Here is a 22932-nt window from a genome sequence, read left to right as displayed (position 1 = left end):
ATTCTATTCCTGACGGGATCCCTTCCCATGCAGTAAAATTTTCGTGGGGATGTCACAGCCGGCCTTCATTTTGCAGCGCGTCAGTCGCATCGTCACCGTAACATGTAAACCATGTGCCCTGGCCACAGCTTGCCCAACGTAAGACCGCTGTTAAAGCTTCGGCGAGTCTACCTTGATCCTTAGTCCAAAGCAGTCCTAGAATGACTAACACGTGACAGAATAATGCAGCTGAACATCAAGAGGACATGATGCGATGGCAACTTAACAAGCCACAGTTTGCCTGTCCAGATGGCATAATATCTAAGCCTCGACTAAGCATAAGGCCAAGAAAGAGAAATCCCACGATGTCTTAAAGTGTCGGAAGACTCTCGAAAGGCGTCTCTTACAGTGTTGACAGAGCCTCGGAAGATATGTGCAGTAGCACGAATCCCAAGGGAGACCCATCAAGGGTTTCATAGGCACGCATTTCCAGTGCGGATTAAGGCCAGGGATTAGGGCACGGAAGTCCTTGGTACGAGCTTACCACATAGTTTTGTTCCATAAGGGAACCAAAGGTTGAAAAGGCGAGGTACGTTTGCCAACAACTTAGCCGTTTGAGCAAGTATCGATGGAGGATAAAAGGTTAAGGGTCGAGCAAGTATCGATGGAGGACAGAGGTTTAATCCTTAATCCCTTAATCCGCACTGGAAATGCACCCTAGTCTTTGGGTAGTCTTTGGGTAGTGTCTGCCGAGTCGATGGTGCTACCAAGGGTTTGTGAAGGTTTAATCAAGCGGTTACTTCCTGAAAGCCCTTTTAAGTCCGGGAAAAATCCAAAGTCTTTCCCTCCTAGATTGGCCGCGCATATTTGGGCCACCGAGAAGGCAACAGCACGCACGCTTATACCAGTTACGGCCGCCGGAACCGCCATGCTAGCTGCATTGGCTACTTGGAAGGGCTCATAACCGCCGAGGCGTTGCTTTGGGCTGCAGCTACCACCAGAGCTCACGCGCACCGAATGTATCACTGCCAAAAACGAATCAGGAAAAGTAGTCGAAGAAGGACTGACATATTACGTCGTGCAACTAATGAAATGGAAAAGTCAGAAACTGCTGGCGTGGTGAGTAGGAGCGAGTAGGTCAGCGTGCGCAAGGGTTGCCTGTGCAAATTGTTCGCACCATGTATGCGAAATCCAAGGCGAGGGAAGATAACGATGCGTGGTAAATTCGCTTTGCAAATTTGCTCAATGGCAGAGCGATGAACTGTACAGGCAGCGCCGTATCGCGAATTCGATACCCCGGAAAGCGAAATAGTTTTTCATACGAATATCGATAGCATATGGATATGCATTTACATATACGCTTTTGAGCACCAGAAACCGTTGTCAAACGAAAGAAACTTAATTGGCGTTTCCAATTCAGTGTAAGTCCCTGATTTCCCTGCCATCTTATCGATTAAAGATACAACCAACAACGCTATCATGTCTTTGCAGTTGCTCGCATCCATACCGGCATTCGTCACTGCGCATCTTTCATCATCCCCTTACCTGCATCCACGCTGGGGTCGCGTACATATTGCATGCTATAAGCATATAGCTTTATATCTTCACACTTTAAAGATGGATTGACAGGAAAGGGAAGGGAAGCATACGCAAATGAGTTTTGAGAAGGTTGGGTTCTCTTTCCGAGCGAATTATGAGCGAGTTCCACAACCATTTAAGCCAGCTAATCCAGAAAGTATAGCTTTCGATCCGCATGTTGATTACCTGCAGTTACATACGGCATACGGCAGCGTGGAGTAAAGGTACAGCAGGCACGGCGTACGGGCTCGTGATGGCAGCACCGAGTTTTTGGCCGCGTAGTTCTGTAAAGGCGCTGTACAATTAATGTAAGGAGGAGATGTTATAAACTTTAGTCCTTTACGTCAGTGACATGATCACAGGGGCGCGAAGAACGTTCTCAGATCCTTGTACAGTGTCCAAAGTCCATTGACGGGTTGATTGGGTAGCTCACAAGGTAGCAGACAACAACTTAGAACTGCTTTTTGGGAAACCGTACCCTATGAGGAAAACAGGACAGTGTGAGAGAGGTGAACGGGTCTTTGCGCTCAGCCGGCTTTTGTGCATCAATTTTACATCAAAATGCATGGATGTTAGGAATGTGCAATGGTTGGGTTTCCTGAACGAAAACAAAAGGAACCTGCCATGGCGCGTCAAGCCGGCGGCCTGGAAATTTAGGGAAGGCGCGGTGAACCACAACATCCAATTTTTGTGCACCTTCTCCAAAGAGGTCTCAGAAGGGAGCGCCGGAGCGCGTGCGTTAGGCGGCGTGCAATGGTTATCGTGGGAGTAGAGGCTGTTCCAGGCTCTATTACCTGTGTAGCTGTGGATGTGGACCGAAGTGTGCTTGGTCGACACACATGCCAGACGCAGCATCATTGGTGAGCAAGTCGTGGTCGGGTTATCGCGAATTAAGTAACAAAACCAGCGCGCTTGAACATTACATTACTTTTATTTTGATTGCAGGGATCTCATGACAGCTGCACAAGCTGATGCGGCTGCAATGGAGTTGCACTCGGCTTTGAACGCGCTGATTGCACTCATCGCAACACAGCCCGCGTCCAACCCCTGGCAATCCATCAAAGCCGTTTGCATAGGAACAACGGCCGCGGATTTAGGAGAAGAGTCAGAATCGAACATACGGTCGGCGGTCAGACGGCTCTTGCCGGCATCAGTGCAGGTTTGAGACGCCAAACTCTTTCCGGTGCACCGCTAATTTGAGCATGCCTGTAAGTTTAACCCTCTGGATACTGTACGCTATGCAGGTCTTGGTGTACAACAGCGCAGCTATCGCGCTTGTGTCGGGAACCGGTGGGCCGCTGCTCGGCTGTGTCCTCGTCGCCGGCGTCGACAGCAGCCGTGCCTACGGCGCCGTGGCCGATCGCCGCACCGCCGCTGCCTCTGGATGGGGCCCCGTATTCAGCGACGGAGGTATATTGCGTCTTCCCTTGCCCTTGCTGTTCTTTCCCTTTATCCGTGCTACCTGATTTTCCCAAGATTTCTACCCCCTGATACCGGTCCACCACGTCTCCAATACGTCCCATGCCACAGCCTTGATTAATTTCATCTCCAAAACCTTAGCCAGCAGCATTAGAAAGCCAGCCCAGGGCAATGGCGCCACCCTGGCCCACCCTGACGACCCAGCCCGGCCACCTGGATGCCCTTTCCCAACCCTCTCTCCGACCCCACCACCTCCAGGCTGTGCCTACGATGTGGGTCTGCGGGCCCTATCCGCCGTCAGTCGGGCGCAGGACGGTCGCGGTGCTGACACACTTCTAGTCAATGCCGTATATCGACACTTGGGGGCGCAGCGGGCAGAGGACCTCATCCGGTAAGCAACAACGCGCACCAGCTGCCGCGGTCCAAAAGCAGTACTGCCGTATTTGTTGCCCGGAAGGCGGCACTCCACGAGCTAAGCTGCGACGGCGGAAGGAGGACTGCATTTTGGGGGGTTCACTGCAAAAGCCGATATGGGTCGGGGCCAGCGGCTGTGTGCGTGCACACAGCTGCGCGTGTAGGCCTGGGCGGGGTACGGTACAACCCATCACCCTGCATAAGTGCCCACTGGTGGATCGCTGACGGCGTGTCGCTGGCTTCGGAATCCCACGTCACCGGTCACGGCGGGCCCAAGACCCGGGGCCTGTCCCAATGTAAGCGGACTGTGTTGCGTCATGCGGGCGTGCGGGTCAAATTGGGCCGCGAAGGTTCCGGGCAGCAGCGCCTGGCAGCGGTTGGTAGGGCTCCGTCCGCTGAGTGGTAGTGGAAGGAACGGAGCCAGTGGCCGCATGTGGTTTGCTGGCCGGCTGGAGATGCTCGGCCTGGATCCTGTCAACGGGCCTTTCGCCGCTAACCTCCTCCTCGCCTCCGTTCACCCCCTTTACGCATCGGATCCCCTTCCCCTCCCTGTCCTGCACGCGCCGTCCACAACTCCGTCACCACTTTGAACGTCGGCTGTTGAACCTTTCTTCTCTGGGGTACGCATATGAATATCCTCGTCCCCCTTCCGGCTACTCTCCCCCTCCCCGACCCCGGTGCGCTGCAGATGGGCTCGCAGTCACCAGTCCATCCATCAGCGGGTGAGCGGTGTGGCCAGTCTGGCTCGTCTGGTGCTGGACTGTGCCTCCCGGGGGGACTCTGTGGCGGATGCGCTGCTGCGCCATGCGGTGGGCGAGCTGCTGCGGGCCATCAAGGCGGTGGTAGCCAAGCTGGGGCTGGACCGCTCACGCCAGCCTTTCAGCCTGGTGCTTGCAGGTGCGTGTGTGCATGGATGCGAGGGCGAGGTCCCAACGGAAGAGGGCGCACGAGGTGCCATACGTGGGAATGCTGGTCAGAAAAGCACGGAAACATCACGCGTAGGCGGGCTGGGGAGATCTACAGCAGCTATTGCAAAACGAAGTGCTATCTTTTGTTCACAGTGCCAGCGCAGGCAGGCGAGGAGGGACGTACGGGTGGTTGCCAAGGGTCGCTAGGAGGTCGCACTCCTAGCAGCAGCAGCCGCTTTCTGGGATGTTGGCAGACCGTTGCTAGGCTCCCTATTACCCGTGTGTTCCTGTGTAACGCCATCGCCCGCTTGTGCAGGGCCCATGTTGTCGGACGGTACTCTGTTCATGCAGTACCTTCTGGAGGTGCTTAAAGACGGGGTGCCCACCGCTGACGTCATCTACCCGTTGGGTGACGGAGCGGAGGCGGCCGCGTGGCTGGCTCTGTGGCTGTTGAACCCGCAGAACCCGACACCGCCGCTCCGAAGGGGTCTGTGATTCATTGCTACTGCTGCTGCTACTGCTGCTGTGGTGATGTGGTTGTGTGGTGGCCCAAGGGGGTGGCCGCTGCAGCGCGCAGTCCTGAAGGGATTACAAGACCTTCCAGGATGCCGACGATGTACGGGCCCCGGAGGACCGGCAAGGCGGACCGCGCCGCCATAGACCCAACGTCCCGAGTCAAACAGACCCAACGGCCCCAAGCTGGTCAACCGGCCTCATGCGGGGTCGTTTGCCAGCAGCCCACTAACCGGCCAACGGTCTAAGTGACGGTCACCAATAATGCAGCGACTAATCAGTCGCGACGCCGACGACGTACGTTCTGAGGGGCGGGGGGGCCGCTGTTCCCCGAAAGGAAACATAACGAAAAGACGAAGCGCGAGTGGGAGTGCGAAGAGCGACTGGCAAAGGACCGACTGCCTCCGCATGCCCGTCGTCATGCTAGAATGTAGGTGGGTAGGTGCAGGTGCCGAGGAATCCAGCCGGTCTGCAAGGAACACAACTAGCGGAACTTCCGAATTGTGGAAGCCCGGTTAGGGACGTCAGCATTTCGGATCTTGGAGCGGCTTGCGCCGTGTATGTGTGTGTGTGTGTGTCAATGCACATTCCACATCCGTCTCTCTGTTGCCTTGCAGCGTTGAAAAACCTCGTACTGCTTGTTTGTGCTTCCGTCCGTCCGTCTCTGTCCTTTCGTCGGTTTCTTGCCTGCGCAACCTACCACGTCTGTGTCTCAGCTGTGCGCGTTTATCCTATGGGACGATGGCTCGCATTCCGCACGCACAAAAAGCGCCTTAAAAGCTATTACACATATGGTGAGTGTGCGTGTGTATCGCGTTTAAGCTGCATTTCATTGCTGCAGCAGCCAGCTCCATTCAACCCCCGGCTCACTTCGCGTTTGGGGTGCCAAGTAACATCGGCCGAGACTGGAAGTAGGCCTGTCTAGATTAGGAAGCAGCACTGCGAAATGGGACATAGGTACTGGGGGAATACGCGTATTGAGTGTCTGGTACGTGACTAGCTCTGATATGACCGTGCCCGTTCACCTATCCATGAGTTAAAGAAAAGCGTGCGAGCGCAACCTGCGCTTCTTTAGCTGATTGTGTTGCGGAAGCGCCCGCACGTGCGTTTGCCTTCGTCTTCTCCCTGATCACTAGCTTCTTCTCGGCTTGGTAACTTGTCGCTGCCGCCGCTGTTGAATTTGCTATTACGGTTAATGTTGCTATAATTGCTCGTCGAAGCCGCTGTGTATGTCTTCGAGTCCTTATCCGCGTGTGTGTGTGTGTGCGTCTGTCTGCGTGAATTACGAAGGCTTTATCCGGGAAAAAAAGAGTGCGGAGCCGCGGCGTCCTGCCGCGAGGTGTCTGGCTGAAGCCAGGCTTCAGCTGGCCTTCGTTGAGCGGGCGTACAGTTGCTATATGGGGTAGGTACACGTGCAATCTAGGCGGGAGACCCGCTGCTCCTCTGGGACGCGTCAGCCTGGTATCGCTTGTCGTTTCTTTCCCCCGTGTCCATCTGCACTCTGCCCCACTGCCTCGCGTGCACCTTCTCCTTATGTAGCAGCCCTGCATCAGGACATTGAGCTACATTGGGCTCCGCTCCTGTTCCCTACTGGTCCTGTTCAGCCGCCTTGCTATGGGGATTTACGAGGGTACGTGCGAACGTACGCGTGTTCCTGCCTGAAGCAGCAGCGGTCCTTGCGGAGGCCGTAGTTGGCAACATGAGTAGCACGGGGGGTTCGGGGGAGTCGGCCGCCTCGGTCATCAAGGGCGCGGTGCGGTGCGGTGCACACATCCGCGTCGGTTTCTCGTACCTCTACAGAGGTTTTTGCAGCTGGCGTCAGTTGTGGGACTGAGCAGCACTACTCCTATGTTATAGGTTGTAGGTCTCTTTATCTTTTGTTAGGGCCTCTCTCCTGGTTTTCTAATGGGAATAGCTCGCGCTGTGGACAGGACAGATCGCTTTCCGTCATGTCGCTGTTTCAGGCGTTTGTCCCTCGTATCTCGTTTCAGAGCGGCCATGCTGCAACTTCTCCTTTGTCCTGGGAGCTTAGGCGGCAATTGTGGTTGGTTGATTCGGACATGGGTGGGTGCGTAAGAGGTCTGCGATTGCGCGAGGGTAGAAAGGGCCGGGTCTTGGGCCTGGCATTGGATAAGGCGCAGAATGTTGTAGAGGAGCTGGGCCCCGCGAATTCACCAGCTGCTGCGCAGTGGTGGGTGGAAGGACTCATTTCGGGTGTTAGCCTTTTGCAATGGATGGATGGCAGCGAAGGATGGTGAAGATTGCACTCCACGAGTGTGCGGTCTGCAACAGCCGCCACCCTATCCCCTTTCTCTTGCCCTCCTTCTCCACGAAAGAGGCGGCCGCCAGCCGTCAGCCGTCCAGGCGGGGGCGGTCCGGTCCTCAACAGGAGGGGGAAACGGAGGACGCCACCGCCGAAATCACGGCTCGAGCGGAGTCGGCTCCGAACATCTTCTGGAAGTGCCGCGTCAACGGGAAGAACCCGATTGCCAGAGGATGCACCGCTTTGGAAAATGTTGTGATGTCATACCTGTCGTACGGAATGCATGTGGAAGCAGGTCGGGGTTAGGGCGTCGTAGGGTGGTTGGTTGACTGGGGTTAGTACACGCACGCCCTGGGGGCGGTGGGCTTTGGTAGGTAGGATATTGACGCTAGCGGAACGTTTGACCGCGGTTTAGCATCTAGGTGATGAATGATGGCGAGACGCAGCGGTCAAGTGCCGGGCGTCCTAACAGTCTGTTTCTGCATGTAACGGACGGAGGTGGAGACGGCTTGGTGCCCTTGCGGCATGCAGCTGTGTCCCAGCGTGGTGGGCTTGGAGGCCGAGAAGTATTAAAGCCGCTCTCTCTATCATGTGATTTGGGGCTTTCCCAGGTAATACGGTATAATGCAACCTGTTCCTGCTGTGTGGGACATTGATTTGGATATGGATGAGGATATGCTCTCGGTTCGGCCAGGGTAGTTTTTTTTGGGAGGCATGATGAGGTGTATGGTGGACATGATCTGGATGTATGATGCCATGAAGGTGAACAGGGAGAGGGAGAAAGACCGCTATTAGACCCTCGGCGAATGCCCTGATGGGGGAGGTTTCCTAAAGCGATGGGCGGATGTGCTATATCAGGTATCAACAAGGAATGTGCACAGAAAGCTGATTGTGGTGGTGGTTGCGCTAAGTTCAAATAATGGTGCGGCCATCGAGTGGGAATGTGTGGAAGATTATCCTTTTATAATGAAGCGCGTCTGCTTGCGGCCGCCTTATGCAACTTGCAATCCGGAGAAATAACATGTCCTGTGCGCCGTCTCAGTACAGGCATGATATTAGATTGGAGACTGTCGCTATACGTGATGTTTTTTATGGCAAATCATTCAGGGCTTTACCAATGTCTTAGCTTAGCATACGACTATTGCTGGAACCGCATTGCTCGGAGGCGTCGCCGGCTTTGCGGCCCGGAGGTGTTTGAATGGGTGGGCAATTGCGGTGCCGGCGGGCTGGCGCCTGCACTGGGTGCGAGGCATGCATCTCTTATCACGACCGGGGGCGGTGACACGGTTGTGGCCACTTGACAGCCTTTATCGTCCCGCTCCCGAAATCCTTGTAGTGATACAGTGGGTCTGGCTGGACGACTGTACGGCCACTTGGCCCAATACGGTTGCGGCATCATCAACAGGTGTCTTTATGGCGTGGCTATGTTAGTGATGGCCTGCAGTGTACGGGACTGTGGCTGCACAGTAGGTGGCAGGCCCTGGTGCTGCGGCAACTTGGTCTTCCGTGCATGCAGCCGTGCATAGTCTAGGAGTTTTGCATGAAGATGGGGATCGTAGGGCTTGGTCTGCGCATTCCCTTGAATGTCCTGCTGGAAGAGGGAATCCGCGGGTTTAGCGGACGCATGGTGCGGCTTGGCTGGCTGCCTGCCCGCTTGCTACGCGGCAAGGCCCCAGCTCGGTGTGCTCAGGAAATGCATTCCTAATTTGGATATCATTGCCATTGCCATCACCATTGCCACTGCTAGGTGAACTCCCAACCTGGCACCCTGAACCCCCGAAGAGTTCCAAGCCCCGAACCTCCTAGGGATACGGCCTGCAGCTACAAGGCATGAATTCGTGCACATATGAAGTGGTAATAGATGTGCGTTGGGATCGTCCCACCCACCTTAATCGCCACACTAAAGCGCTGTGGCGCACAGCGCTTCTAGATTCGCACCGCGAGTGCTGCTTCCTCCGCAGACTAGCTTTTCTCGCACAGCGTGCCGCTAAGCACCGCGCTACAGCTCTATGAAACATGCGCGTTCCTTCCCTCCCAGGGTTCTAGTCTGGGTTCTGGTCCCCTCCATGGCGAGTGGACACTACTCCCAATCGCTCCACCTCTCACCACACGGTTCCGTCGGGGCGCATCTCCACGCGGAAGCTCTCCTCCCCCGCCAGCATGTGCCCCTCCAGGCAGCCGTGAGCGAAAGAGAAGCTGCGAGGCGGTCGAGGCTGCCCTGGACCCGGGCAGCGCAGGGAGGGGGCCGTGCCACACAAAAGAGCGATTTGAGGAAGCGACAGTGGACAGCAGCAGAAGCGGCAGTTGAATTAGTTGTGTTAAAGATCAACAGCAGCAGCGGTCCGATTTGTATGTCCGGCCATGCCAGCGGCAAGGACCATGGAAACTTTACGGGGCACGAGTGCCCCTGCGACGGTATTTATTGTTGAGCGGAGCAGCCGTTGCCGGTTCGTGTGCCGGTGGGGGTGGGACGGGGGGGCTGCTGATCGGATTTTGGAGCAAGAGGTGGTGCTTCTAGGCGCCCGGCAGGACACGACACATCACAAAACACGTTCCAGGTGGTGTAGGACGGGGCCGGACAGGACGTGAGGAAAACACTCTGATTGCGGGAGGGGATGTTAGGGGAGTGCACATCCCAACCCCTCCGCCACGACGCCTTTACACGGAGCCTTACAAGGCAGTCGCAGTCGTGGAGGGTCCTTGCGTTCAGAGTACCTGCGGAGCATTCCCGGGCGAGGCGAGGAAACGAAGGGAAGCGCCGTGGGAGCCAGTTGGGTCGGTGGTCAGGGTTGCTGCAGTCAGGGCAGTGTGGCAACGGCAACTATCTACATCATGATGCACCTCTTCCCCACTACAACTCGTTCTGCGTGTTAGCGCGTTAGCAATGCTGGTGCCTTCGAGGGCGGGGGTGGAATGGCGCGCATTGCTGAACGAGGTGGGCAAGCTCTCCGGTCAGATGTGCGCCAGCGAGGTGACGAGTGCGGCGTTGCCCAGCGGTGTGGGAATGGTCCCGACGCGACCTTCGGAGAGTAACGCAGCTCAGGGCGGTGCGGTGCGGTGCACACACATACACGCATACGTGTCCAGGAAGTGAGAGAAATGTTTTAGGGGAGAGAGCCGTCCCCTTCAGCGCGGGGTGACGGACTGCTCGGTGTCCACTGTTTCATATTAAGGATGTTAGCCCGGTTCAAAAGCCTTTGCGGCAGCCGGTGCAGTACTTCGCAGAAGCTGGGGTCGCGAGCGCGCGCGCTCTATCTCATGGCTTCGACACTCCCAGGATTATGTTAATAGTCAAAGTCTATAGTGACGAAAGTACACAATTCATTATCATGAATTAGAAAGGTTGGCAAAACTTTTCACCGCTTTGCAGCTTCGGATTACGAATGGCGCCAAACCCAGACCACAGTTCGCGAGCCCCAGGGTCCCCTCCTGCACCAGGCCCCTTCGGCGCGGTCTGCAGCGCTCCTAAAGCCACACACTTCTGCCAATAGCACTTGGCCGCTCCAACCAAAACCTGGCTCCGGAGCGCCAGCTGAACACTACTGAGCTTGGTGTGGCTTCTGGGTAATCTACGCGCCTTCACGCATATTGTTCTGCCCACCCACACACAGCACTCAGTTGCTCAGCCCTATACCCTCCAGGTCCTTCGTGGGTCCTCTCCCGCGTCACATAGTAGCATAGATTGGCGCTGTGCTCTCCTTCCCTCCTTTCCCCTTTCCCTTTCTACTCCCCTAACACCCCTTCTCTTCTTCCCCTGTTCCCTTCTTCCCAGGTTTAAATGCCTATCATTGCTTGCCTCGACTCGCCACTGCTTTGCGTCCCCCATTCCCCCATAATACCCAACACCCAGACGGCCGTCACCGATTCTCCCGCCATAGCGCCGGAAGAGAGCTAAGCGGCGGCCCCGAAGCCAGTCCAGTCCCCCTGAAGGACGCCCTTACACTATTTGCAGCGGGTTGCATGTCCACAGAAAGAGCGTCTTGGAGGTGACGGCCACCAGGTCCCCCTCCCGGGTGCCCGTGCTCGGATCCACGCTGGACCAGCCCAGCTGGAAGTGGCCCCAGCGCCGCAGGCAGTCCGTGGCTGCATCGAAGGCGCGGCGCCCCTTCCCCACCTGCACATACGCCGGGTGTCGTTGGCTTGTTGCTGATGGTGGTGAAGTCGCATACAGTTGGCGGCTTCCTGTTGATGCGGCTGCTGGTGGGGATGGCGGTAATAGTACACTGGTGAGCTTGGCATTGTGGTGGTGATACATTGGCAATATGCGCTCCGGTTTGGGGGCCGCGCAGCAAGGCGTCGGGCCAGGACTTCGTGTGGCGGAAGCACGACCGGTGACCCACGGTTCGTAAGGGTTTCAAACAGAGCAGCCGCATGGGAAGGTGTCACGAGTAAACAAAGTTGAACCAAGACTGACGTATCGACGTGGGGGTCACGGACATATAACAAGCCCACACGGGCCTACTGCACACGACTTTTAGGGCGTGGAGTGATATCTATTATTTGCAAAACGAAAGTTTTGCAGCTATCTTGCCGAAGCCCTCTAAGTAATCAGGCTTCATCTCAGTAGTATACAGGATATGCACACTTCGGTAGGGCGATTAACATATCGGTAAGACAGCAAAACAGGGTTGCATGCCCGCCGGTGCAACCTACCTGCACCGACACCCTGTCGATGGCCCAACCGCGTTGCTTGAGGTCCTGTAGCAACCATGAATCCTTTGTACCACCAACATGTACATAGTTTAACCCCTTGCTGCAAACAGGAGGAAGAGCATGGTGAATAATGCCACAAACATCCCACTGGCGCCCATTTACAGCACAAGGCGCACCCTGAGGAGTTCAATTTCAAGCGCTGTTCATCAGCGATGCTTGGACGCCATAAAGCAAGGAGAACCATGCTCTTGTGTGGAGTATCGACCACAACTCAGCAACACCAGCTATTGACCGAACAGGATGGATAAGCTCAGATAACTAGTTTCGGTACTTACGTCACGTAATGGCGATGAAAGCGATTAGATTCAGTCTTCGCAGTCCGTCTTTGGCCAGTCCCTAAATAGAGGTCCTCTATCCTGGATAGAAAGCCTAAACCTGCCCTCTTTTCATGATTTCTGGCGGATCAAAAATTGGTAACTGCAACATAACCTATCCATCATAATGGCTCAACCGTTACATCCCTTTTTCGCTAACGAAAACGGCGCGTCTGACATCAGACCGCAGCACCGCACGCAGGCGGCACCAGAGGTCGGCAAATCGGTTTCTACGGCTGCGGGAGGGCATAATTTCGGTCAATAAACCTTAAAAAAAAATTTGGCGCCTTCCGGCGCCAAAAGAGACAGCATTTCAGGGCTCCACGTTCCGTACACATTGCAGGCCGATCGTTTTACAGGGGGGGAACAAGGGGTCGTTGCAAAGCAAGTTCTTGCGCCATGAAGTTAGCATCGCCCCCGAGCTATTCATCGCCGACCGCATGCGGTTGAAGTGCGGGTCGTGAAGGATATTCTCGACCTTATCGGTGATGTGCGTGTAGAGGTGCATCCTAGTGGAGGACTTGTACTTGGCCATTGCCCCCTTCAATATTGCATCCTCCTTCTTCAAGGACCCGACATACTCAGCTTCACAAAAAGACCCTCGTTGAACTTAAGCCGGTGATGTTTGGTACTTTAAGCCAGTCCATGTATTCACAGATCGTTGGGAAGTGAGTGAAAGGCATGGCTTGGTACAGGACCATGTATGCACCACAAAACAGAGCCAACAAGGGATTGTCGGCAACCTCGGTCATGGCCAGGTGCTTGTCAGTTTGCTGTTGCTGCGGATCTTGCGTGTACTGGTCTACAGCCGCTTTGTGGGAGTAGGAGGCCTCGTGCCGGGTGTAAGCTGAGCGATCCCAGTTCGTGTGGGAAATGGTGGCGTTACTCTCCTTATGTGTGTCACAAAAAAAGCAGATGACCGTCATCGAGCCCTGGAGTGCATAGGCCCAGCTCTTGAAATCACCACCACAAGCGTCAGTCAGCCAAACAATGTCCTCGTTGGGATTATGAGGCCGCTCCAACCCCGGGGGGACACCAACGGCATCGATCTTATTGGTGGACTTGGTGCGCTTCCGTTGCGGGTTGGCGGTGGCATTGGGAGTGGCGGGGGGCAGGCGTATTGCCGGCTGCTGTTCGGGAGCGGTGGTGTTGGGGGTGGCAGGCAGGAGAGGTGCTGGCTGCTGAGTGGGACCGGTGGCGGCAGTGTTGGCTTGAGTGCGCCTTTTCTTCTGTGGAGGAAGGGCCACGGTGCTGGCGTTTCTGGAAGTGGGAGGTGGTGGTGCTGGGAAAAGTAGACCTGGAGCTTCACTGGCGCTGCCCGATGGCCCAAGTAACGGCTCTTCCGCCTCAATATATGTTGCTGGGGGATCAGCAGTGGCTTTACGACCGGTCAGCGTGCCGGCCAACGTGCGTTGTCAACCGCTGGAAATTTCTGCACGCGTTTCCTTCGTTCCCCGGCGAGATGCCGCCGACATGCCGCGGTCAGCAGTTAAAAGTATGCTGAAAATACAAGCAATATGATGAAGATTATGTATAGGATAGGCCACATGGGACCAATATCTGGTATGCCAAAGTCCACAATTGACCAAGTCAAGTGCTGCGGCAGCTGCAAGTCATCGGTACAGACGCTAGAGATGTAATAATTCATCAGTGATAACCGTCACCGAATTGTGTAGAGGTGGTCGTGACATTCTTTTACAAAGTCAAACACAGAGTTCGAGTCCAGCGTGCGGCCCTACGGGCCGCAATAGAGGCTTCAATCACGTCTTTCGGTCGAATTTTGGTCATTTGGGTCCCGCAGCAGGGGCCTTAAGCCGAATTTCGGCTGCGGGTACTGTGTTACGGACCCGCAGGACCCACCGGATTTGCCGACCTCTGGGCGGCACCACAGCACGCAGCAGATTGGACAGGCATTTGCTTTTAGAGAATAAATACGTTTTTTACATTGCATCAGGAAATCCTGAAGGCACCAAGACGCGCGCTTATGCATTTCGGCGGGGGGCTTTAAATCTTTTTGCCTTGCTGCACACAACAAGTGGTAAGGTGGCCCAAGACATCCGGTATTACGTGCATATGCATTCACTAGAGCTCCAGCGCCTGCAAAGTGATCCCGCAACAAGGCTTTCCCTCCCGAATTGCGTCCGTATGGGCCGCAATCACCTCGCATCAACACGGCGGCCGCAGTGCGGCCATGGTGCGGCTTTGAGCCATGACGCCGATTCCGTCTGTCAAAAACCGCCTAAGACAAGCCGCTGAACAGCACGAAACCAGGGGAAACTCATGGCCGCCAGCGAGCCCGCATGGATACGTATCCGTATACGGAAGCGCAACGTTAGCACGTATTGCAGCGACTGCCTTGCCTTACTGCTTCCGCACCCCTGGGACAGCCTAAGCTGCCTCAATGTCCTAGGCAATACTTTTCAACCAGGGTACCTCACGGTTTAACTGACCAACAAGCCACCAGGATTCCAGTCCATCATCCGAGATGGAGTTTGCCAGCAACCTATTAATCCAGCAGGTCACAGCCACAAAGTGCCGACGCAAGCGCCGACGCACTATCCAGGCAAAAAATCAACTATTAGTCAGTCCGGCCTGGCCGTATACTTGTTTGTCCTGATACCTTCTACCAGCAGAAGAGAAAAGCCCCTCCAGCGCCCCACACTCAAAAGGGCGTGATGCTTCTCCCTGTCGCAAGGACAGTCCGTCGGCAATCTCATCATGCTGCCCTAACGGCACAGCATCAGGCTACGTCATAGTCTCCTAGCAAAATGGCTCCTGCCATATTTTCCCCCCAAAAGGTGTGTCTGCCCCATCTGCCCCAGCCAACACCAAGTATGTGCGCACCAAGTCTGTTCCCACCCTTGCCATTGCCGTGTGATGGCAGGCATGCGGGAAGAGACCCTTTGTCGGGAGGCGGCCAGGCCACAATGGGACAATCGCGGGAGAGGGGGAGATTGCAACCAGCCCCATGCTTGTCTCCCTCGACAGTTGCAGTAAAGCTTCAGGCCTCCGTGCATGCTACCGTTAGGCCGGGAAGACGGTCAATCAACTTGCGGCTTTTTTGCTGGCCTGGCTTCAGGCAAAAACTGCCTTCCGCAGGGGGCATGCATCCTAACGACTATGCTGCCGAGCATCCCAACGGAAGCAATGATTTCTCATTTACAAGTGGCGTTGATTCCAGATGTACACTGCGATCACAGGAATAGCACGAAACGTGTTGACGATAGCCACTGGCAAAGAAAGTGCATCCAGAATTCTGAGCTACGCAAAGCGACAGCATTGGGCCGGTTTCAGGCCGAGCTGGCATGCACAAGGCAGCCAAACTTGACAGCAGGCGCATGCCCCGGGCCCCCCCTAGCACATGCATCACACGTTATGCTGACGACCAATCAAAGCCTGCGAAACTACGAAGTTCACTCGACATGGCGGGATGATGATAATGATGATGATGATGATGGCGACGACGACGAGGAAGAACGTCAACAGAACCACAACACGTACGTCTCTATGAGGCTTTGCAAACACTGTGCTTTGCAAACACTGTGCGACAAAGAAATGTAAACAGTGCAAACGACTGACGCGCAACCTGCAAGCCCAGTCGGGTTGCCCGTCCCTGCAACAGCAAGGCCCCTGCCTGACCCATGCTGTCAAAACCTCTGGCCCGCTCGCAATCACAGCAGTACCATACAGCATGTAAACGACGGAGCTAGCGGTGACAGCTGTAAAGCAGCGGGGGTTCTGCTGGGTAACTCCTCACCCCATGAGCTCTCCTGGACCCCCCCTCCAAATGGCCATGATGACCCAGCAAACCTGAACCTTGCCGGTTTGACAAATCCCAGACAGCCGCTTCGTAAGAAGCCCAGCACTCCAAAGACCCCCCGATATCCACTCTCGCCGACCTTGAAGTGATGCCAAAATAAGAACAATACTTTGCGACTCATCGTCATGTGAGAAAACAGAACATGTGAAGCTGTCCTACGCTGTAATGCTGTTATACCGTTCCAATTCTTCCTTTGGCGGCTGCAACTCAGCGCCATCGTCATGCCACCTAGCCTGCCTGCTCGCCCGTGTCGGTCCCGTTCTCTCCGGGTTAGCATTGACACTACACTTGACACCTCTACAGTTTCCCCACCCCCCCCAGTCTGGCCTAGTCCGGCCCAGAATCCACGCAGTCATGCCCGCCCACCCGTTCATGTGCTATGCCTTGGCGGCAGGTTGCAACTTCGCCGCCACCTCGGCCGCCGCCTTTTGCGTCAGCGCAAATTGATACCAGATGAAGCCCGCAAGGGCGCTGCGAGTACAGCCCACACAAGCACCGTCGCCATATCGCCATAGCAGCAGTAACAGCAACGGCCACAGCAGCAAAGCAATGCCGACGGAAGTAAAAGGAGCGTGTCAGTTCAGCATAAGGGAACGGGTCACAGGCTCTCTGCTCGGATGGCACACAGTCCATGATGCAGCGCTGCTCTAGCAGGGCAATGTCACCGTCCACGAGGCCCCTCGCCCTTACGGAGGGGGCACCCCCACCTGTGCGGAAGTTGTAACTTCTAGCAGGGCAGCTGCCAGACAGGCCCAGAGTCAGAACCCCCAGCGGAGATAATGGAGCATCAGTCAATCATAACCTCCGGCGCTTGGCCGGGAGGGCGCGCAACCATAGTCTTAGCGGCTAGGATGGGAAGTGCGCACATGAGCCCTAAGCGGCTTTCCCCCTATGTGCATTCCCTCCCCCTCAATTAACCCCTCAAGGACGTCTGTTAAAACCCCATTCCCAGCAATCTCACGTCCCACTTGCCATGCCCCTTAGCTATGGCTGCTTGTTGCTACCAGGCCCCTCGCCCACAGCCACGTTAAGGGCACTCCTGCATTTGAGTTTTCTCTTTTCCGTACAACCGCCCAGGGCCTCCTCCCCGCCAACCCCAAACTCACATAGAGTATCCAAGGAACTCGATGAGAGTGACGGCTTCAGAAAACAACATCACGCTGCACATTACCACGATGGGCCCACGAACCGCCGCCAGCACCTGGAAGGAGGGACAAGGGAAAGCCGAGTAAGCCCAGGCATTACGCGAGCGCGAGAGGACGCGAAACGGGGCGATGAGTCGTGTGAGGTGCAGAGCGAACAGCGGCAGAAATACGGAGAGACAGCGGAACGGCCTCTCCTGGATGCAAAAGAATGTAAAAGAGAACGACTATATGACCCGAGGCCCCGGCCCTAGGCGAACGCGCGCTGGTCGTTCTCCGAGCCCTCACCCCGCTTTCAAGAGCCACTAGCCCCAGAGGGATAAAACCCTTTCGAGAGTCGCACCTTTAGAGTCGTGGCGGATGAGAGCTTGATGATGACAACGCCCAACACGTTGACCACCAGGCCCAGCACCGCCGCTAGCATGAAGTGGAAGGGGGCGCTGCGGAGTGGGGAAGGTGGCGGAAAAGGCAAAGAATGCGCGGGAATGGAGGCGGAGGAACCTTGTGAAATCCAGCCAACCGACCTCCGGTCGGCACCGGGCAAAAAAATCAATTCTACTGGCACTCTCGTATCAATCGTCTGCCCCTGCCCGATACCCCTCCACTCGCTCATCAACCCAGCTTTCCCCCTCCCGCCCTCACCTTCCTTCCCGCCCACTATCGCTACTTAGCCTCCTCCCCAACCCCTCTTTCCTCCGCCTTTTACCCTTTCACCTCGCAACAATGCTGAACGCCTTATTCTTCACCATGGTCGGGTACTCCCGGATCGCAGAGCCCACCAGCAAAGTGAGGGTGGCAGCCGGTGCGATGAACTTGAGGCTCTGCAGCGGGTGCATGTCGCAGCCCACCAGCAGGTACTGCGTCATCACCAGCCGAATCGACTCCATACTCAGGTTGCAGGCAGCCAGGAGGGCGCCAACGAGGGTCAAATGGACCTCGCCGTAAGCGGCGATGGCGCAGCCCACGGCCGTAAGGCACACGGCTCGGATGACGGCCGCGGTGGGGGTCTCCAAGCGCGCCAGCCACAAGGCAATCATGGTAGTCACCGGCAGGGAGGCCCGGGACATCTCTATGAAAGCGACGGTCAGGAAGAAGTACCTGTGGGGTGGGGGGGAGAATGAGAGAGGAAAGGGGTCAGAGGAACAAAGGGCAAGGGGCCGACATGTGGAAGAAACTGGGAACTGGGTTTCGAAAGCAAGGCGCGTAACCATGTGTTAGGGAAGAAAGAGAGGAGGGGAAAGGGAGTGGGGTGTGAGGGACGACAGGATGGAGAGCGAGGCGGTCTGCAAAACATCTGCAAAAACGATTCCGAGAATTGGGGTTCCGTTTGACGAGGTTATGTGGCGCGTCGGAAGGTACGCAAGCTACGAACGGAGGTAGGGTGCGAAAAGGAATGAGTGTAACCTGGCGGGAGATGGTGAGAAACTAGGAATCTTGGCCAGGCCCGAGTGGGGACCGGGGTATGATGGATGCCGGGCTCAGCCCGCAGAAGCCGGAACACACGGCTGCAGTGCAGCTGGCAACCGGCCTTTGCACGCTGTCGGAAAGTTATGGCAGGGGGAGGCAAGGGGTGTGGAGGTTGAACAAGAGTCCAGGGTGGAGCTGGAAATGGGTGCTAGCGAGGCAGGGGCTGCTGCAACAGACATGAGCTGTATGTCCGGATGCATAGTCTGAGCTATGCGGGGGGTAGCTGTAGCTAACCAATCGTGCTTATGTCAACCGCAGGGTTCAAGCGGGAGCCGCTGCCGGGCTGGCTTAGGAGTTGGTGGCCAGAAGGTAGGAGGACCCCAGGGGGACGGGACCTGGCATGGAGAGAAGTGGTGTTGCCCGTGCTTAGAAGTGTGATACATGCAGTGCAACCGGTGATATGGATGGCAAGGCACCATGTCCATGCAGGAGAACGGTAGCTCAAGGTTCAAGGAAATGCCTTATCCATGGGAATCAGTAGCCGGGAATCGGTTCCTTTCCCCAGCTCCATTAAGTCCATTCACCCAAATAATGGGTCTTAACGCCGGGAAACGTGCTACATGCACGTGTCACCAAGAGCACCAATGCTGGTCTTCTTTCACTGGGAGCTTGGTGACAGGCGGGCATTTTATGAGTAGGTTTGCAATGCATCTTGCCGGATGGCCGACGTGCATTACGTTTCCCCCTATCCTTCCAACCCCGAGACTCAACTGCACAGGTCCACCCAAACTCACATTTGGTTACCCAGGAACAATGTGAGACCTTGACATGCGCCCACGGGAAAAATGCGCTTCCAGTAAAATTTGGCATCGACGCCAACTGCAGCGGGAACCCGTTTCAACAGGTCGCAATACACATACGAGGCAACCGACGCGAAGCCCATGCCCATAGCAGCCACTGCCATCGGGTATTTGAAGTTCAAGTCAACCTGCATCATTGGCGTTTTGTTTAGGTTTGCCATGGCATATCCGTGTTACCGTGATGGAGCACAACGTTCGAGTATCCCTTCTGAAGGCGGGGGTTGGGCGAAAAATTCCGTCCCATGGCACCGTCCTCGCCGTGAAAGATGAGTGCAGGGCTCTTTCAACGGAGCGTACCATGATGTACTTGTTCACAAGGATGATAAGACTGGAACAAGTCAACCATAACAGACAAGCTCCGAGCGCCACAAACCATTTTCTCTGTGGATTATCATTTCCAGTCGCCTTTGATGGTGGCACATCTGAACCTGGAACCGGCGCATAGCCAACGTGTCGACTAACAGGAATGCCCGCCATAATGGGGCCAAAGTTATTAGATCAGTAATTGCCAAGGTAATAGAAACGAAGTCGAACAGACGCAATTCCTGGCAAGATACTGTTGGCCAAAGCGCAAGGCCCAGGCGCCGGAATGCAACTGTCAGGCAACGATAATGCAGGCCATGTATTTCAATTCAGGCAGCCGCTTCATATAAATAAAACGGTTTGTGTCCCATGGACATGTTATAGCGTCGACAGGTGAGAAACCTGGACAAAGTGCTGTGCTCATGCAAATCAACTGCAAACAATTGCCGTACACCTGTCGCTCTTATGCAATCCGAGTGCGAACTCGTATGCAATTTTCAAGGTGTTACAAAAAGCATCATGTTTATGAGAGCATATGTTATAAGAACATCATGGTATAAAAAGCGCTCTGGCCACCTTGCTGTTGCCGACTAGTTTAAACTTACCAGAGTTCCCAGCTCAGAAATTTCAGCAGATGCTCACAGCCTACAAGCTGCGGAAGGGAGGGTAAACAACCTGGACTTCACTTCGCTGAGACGCTGGGCTCTCCGCAATGGGTATGCTATTGATTAGCAATGCGCATCCTGCGACATCCCACATGCAGAGACAACCCGCAACACCCGACACAAAACATGGCATTCTCACATTCTCAGTTCTGTAATCGATCACCACTGCACTTGGGCTCATGCCAGAGGGAAAATGTGTGACGATAAACTCGCTGCACAAGCACATTCTGGGTTCTTCTCATTCAGGTTGGTATGCCGTATGATGATTTCTAATGAAGCGGTAATAACGTGTACCAGAGCGTGCGTGTAAGCTCCTCCCAAGAGCCGTACAACCTCTAATGTTCACCGTGATAAACTGGTTGATTATTTCCCGCAAAGTAAACGGCATGCTTGCCCGCCTACCCTGTTTGCTTTTTCTGCCTACCCTGCTTGCCTGCCCGCCTACCCTGCTTGCCTGCCGGTAGGTTGTAGGCTCCCTGCACTCCCCAAAGGCCTCCGCGTCTGGCCTGTTACATCGCCGGCCTCCCCGTATGTGGTCACGCTGTTCAGATCCTTAAATTGCACAATCCAGCATATGTACACGCCGTGCAAGCCACGGAAACACCCCCCGGCAAGGAATGAGAGGTGCCTACTCAGACACGTACACGTTCAACCCGTCACGTACCCCCCTCTCAGCATTTACGTTAAGAAGAGATATGATTTAGTTAGGCGAGCTGCTCGTTGAGGTTCCCCAAGGTCCAGCCCCTCTCGTCCCGCGCTTCCTCTCAGCCATCGCTGCGGCACCCATTACGGTCCCTTAACCCTCCGTACGGATCTTACAGGTCGACACTCTGGCTAACCTCTCCTGCACTGATCTTAAATCGGCGGTATATATGCTTGATTAGGCACATATTGAAATGCCGCCTAAGCAGCTACCTGTGCACGCGACGGATTTCAACATTGCAAGGCCTGGTACGAATTATGTAACGAAAGACAACGTGGCGAGTAGATAAAAATACAAAAGAAATCCCTTTGCCGAAGCAGAAACAAGGATGAAAGTACAAGCACGCATACTGATCTATGACAGGTACCTTACTTAAGGCCTGTCTGGTTTTGCAAAACGTGTTCAAGGCAGCGGCAACGGAATGCCAACTAAAACCCCAACCCTTCAGGCTCATAGACGACAGCGCTACACTACGGTTACTGCCCCAGAGCTTGGCACCTGCTGCTGCTGCTGCCACCAGCACCGCTCGCTGCTATTGCTACTCCTGCTTACACCACTGTTACTGCTACTTCCCCCATCGCCGCTAGTCACGCCCCGGCTGGTAATGGCCCCGCGTCAGCCCCTGCCGGCGCCGCCCGCTCCTCCTAGCAGCTCCATCACCACCACCATCGCGCCGCGCTCCCCTCACGCCTACTGCCGCCGGGGCCCCGCAGCCATACTAGTCCACAATGAACCGGTCTGCAAACCTGCCAGCATCCCGCAGGCGACAGGCGCCGGTACGGCCGAAGAACGAGTACCTGCGAAGCATAAAGGCAGTGGGGACGGGGAATGGCGGTATTGGGGCGGTATCTTTGCAAAAGTCAGCAGATAACTGCCAATGTCCGTTCTGCGGTTTGGACAGCCCGGGAGCCTCAACGCCGCGTAGGTTGAAGCTGTTCCTAGCGAGAGCCCCTTCGCCCCCCAGGGTCAGTACGCAGATGCAGTGTTTCAACATCCCTGCATTGATTCAACATCCCTTCCTCCTCCTCCTCCTCCTCCTCCTCCTCCTCTTCATCGCTTTCTTCTCTTCCTTCTCGCTTCCTTGCCAACCGCCAGCGCGAGCTGTGGCTTCACGCAGGGCCCTTTACCAGAAAGCGTTTCTCATCGCCCGCGTGTCGCCGTGTCTAACGGATCGCGCACTCAGCTCACTCAGCGAGGGGGTACACGGGCGGCTCCCGTTCCACGACCGTTCCCATCCGCAACCAGAGTGCGGGGGGCGGGAATCCACCCCGTTCGCAACCGCGGCCTCCTCATGCCCCGTCCCGTTCCCCCTTCCGCCAGCAACCCACCGCAGCACCGGCAGCGGCAGCGGGAACTGGCAGATACCCATCTCCCCCTTCTTCCTCCTCCCCACAAACGCCCTGGGTTGCCACCGGCACCGCCACAACCTCCCGACCGCCACCTACCCCGCCGCGCTCCTCACCCTCACCCCTACCTGTTATTCGCAACCGCATCGTACAGGGTGTCCCTCAGCGGCAGCGGCAGCGGGAATCCCAGAGCCGCAAGCGCCGGCAGCGGCAGCCGCAGCGCTGCACCGATGCGCAGAATGGCTTCGGAGCGGATGAAGTGGCGGTTCTTCTCCACCAGCACAATGGAGGACAGGTCGTCGACCTGGCGGCCGCAGCGCAACAGCAGGCGGCGGCCGGCGGGGCTCTGCAGGGCAGCTAGACGAAATACTGCCGACGGGTCGTTGTCCATCATGAAGTTGACGCCGCCGTTGCATCTGCAGAACGAGGAAGAGGAGGACGGTGGAAGGAGGCGTGTAAGAAGGGTATACGGGGCTTGAGAGTGTATATGCAGAGGATGTGCGGAAAGGGGTATGGGAAGCGTGCGGGTGGTTATCAGCGTGTGAGGGGAGAGGGAGATAAGAAGAACCACTGGCGAATGAAGCA

General features: G+C 55.9%; 3 protein-coding genes across 3 annotated transcripts in view; 1 reads left to right on the top strand and 2 right to left on the bottom strand.

The window, feature by feature from the left end:
• Nucleotides 1-1066: 1066 nt before the first annotated feature.
• VOLCADRAFT_90059 (uncharacterized protein) lies at nucleotides 1067-4793 on the top strand (the record flags this gene model as incomplete). The annotated part of the gene is made up of 6 exons (XM_002949688.1): nucleotides 1067-1098; nucleotides 2503-2686; nucleotides 2802-2967; nucleotides 3235-3367; nucleotides 4079-4287; nucleotides 4615-4793. The coding sequence occupies 6 exons, from the start codon at nucleotides 1067-1069 to the stop codon at nucleotides 4791-4793; spliced, it is 903 nt and encodes a 300-aa protein (XP_002949734.1).
• A 2365-nt stretch (nucleotides 4794-7158) lies between these two features.
• Nucleotides 7159-19491, bottom strand: VOLCADRAFT_104385 (uncharacterized protein; the record flags this gene model as incomplete). The annotated part of the gene is made up of 11 exons (XM_002949584.1): nucleotides 7159-7341; nucleotides 9181-9292; nucleotides 9749-9789; nucleotides 11016-11271; nucleotides 11728-11827; nucleotides 12828-13231; nucleotides 13962-13974; nucleotides 17028-17122; nucleotides 17407-17503; nucleotides 17778-18161; nucleotides 19265-19491. 8 exons carry the CDS (start codon nucleotides 19489-19491, stop codon nucleotides 11017-11019), a joined length of 1575 nt encoding a protein of 524 aa, XP_002949630.1. The 3' UTR covers nucleotides 7159-7341; nucleotides 9181-9292; nucleotides 9749-9789; nucleotide 11016.
• A 2228-nt stretch (nucleotides 19492-21719) lies between these two features.
• The window catches only part of VOLCADRAFT_90057 (uncharacterized protein), a gene marked incomplete at both ends in the record, with an annotated part of 1863 nt that continues 650 nt past the window's right edge, over nucleotides 21720-22932 (bottom strand). The window contains 2 exons of the mRNA XM_002949583.1: nucleotides 21720-21798; nucleotides 22476-22763. Of these exons, the coding sequence (XP_002949629.1) occupies nucleotides 21720-21798; nucleotides 22476-22763 (367 nt within the window). The remainder of the gene's footprint in view (nucleotides 21799-22475; nucleotides 22764-22932) is intronic.

This window comes from Volvox carteri, assembly GCF_000143455.1.
Source record: "Volvox carteri f. nagariensis unplaced genomic scaffold VOLCAscaffold_15, whole genome shotgun sequence".
Classification (NCBI taxonomy): domain Eukaryota; kingdom Viridiplantae; phylum Chlorophyta; class Chlorophyceae; order Chlamydomonadales; family Volvocaceae; genus Volvox; species Volvox carteri.
The sequence above is the reverse complement of the archived record's forward strand: the minus strand, read 5'-3'. Positions and strand labels throughout refer to the sequence as shown.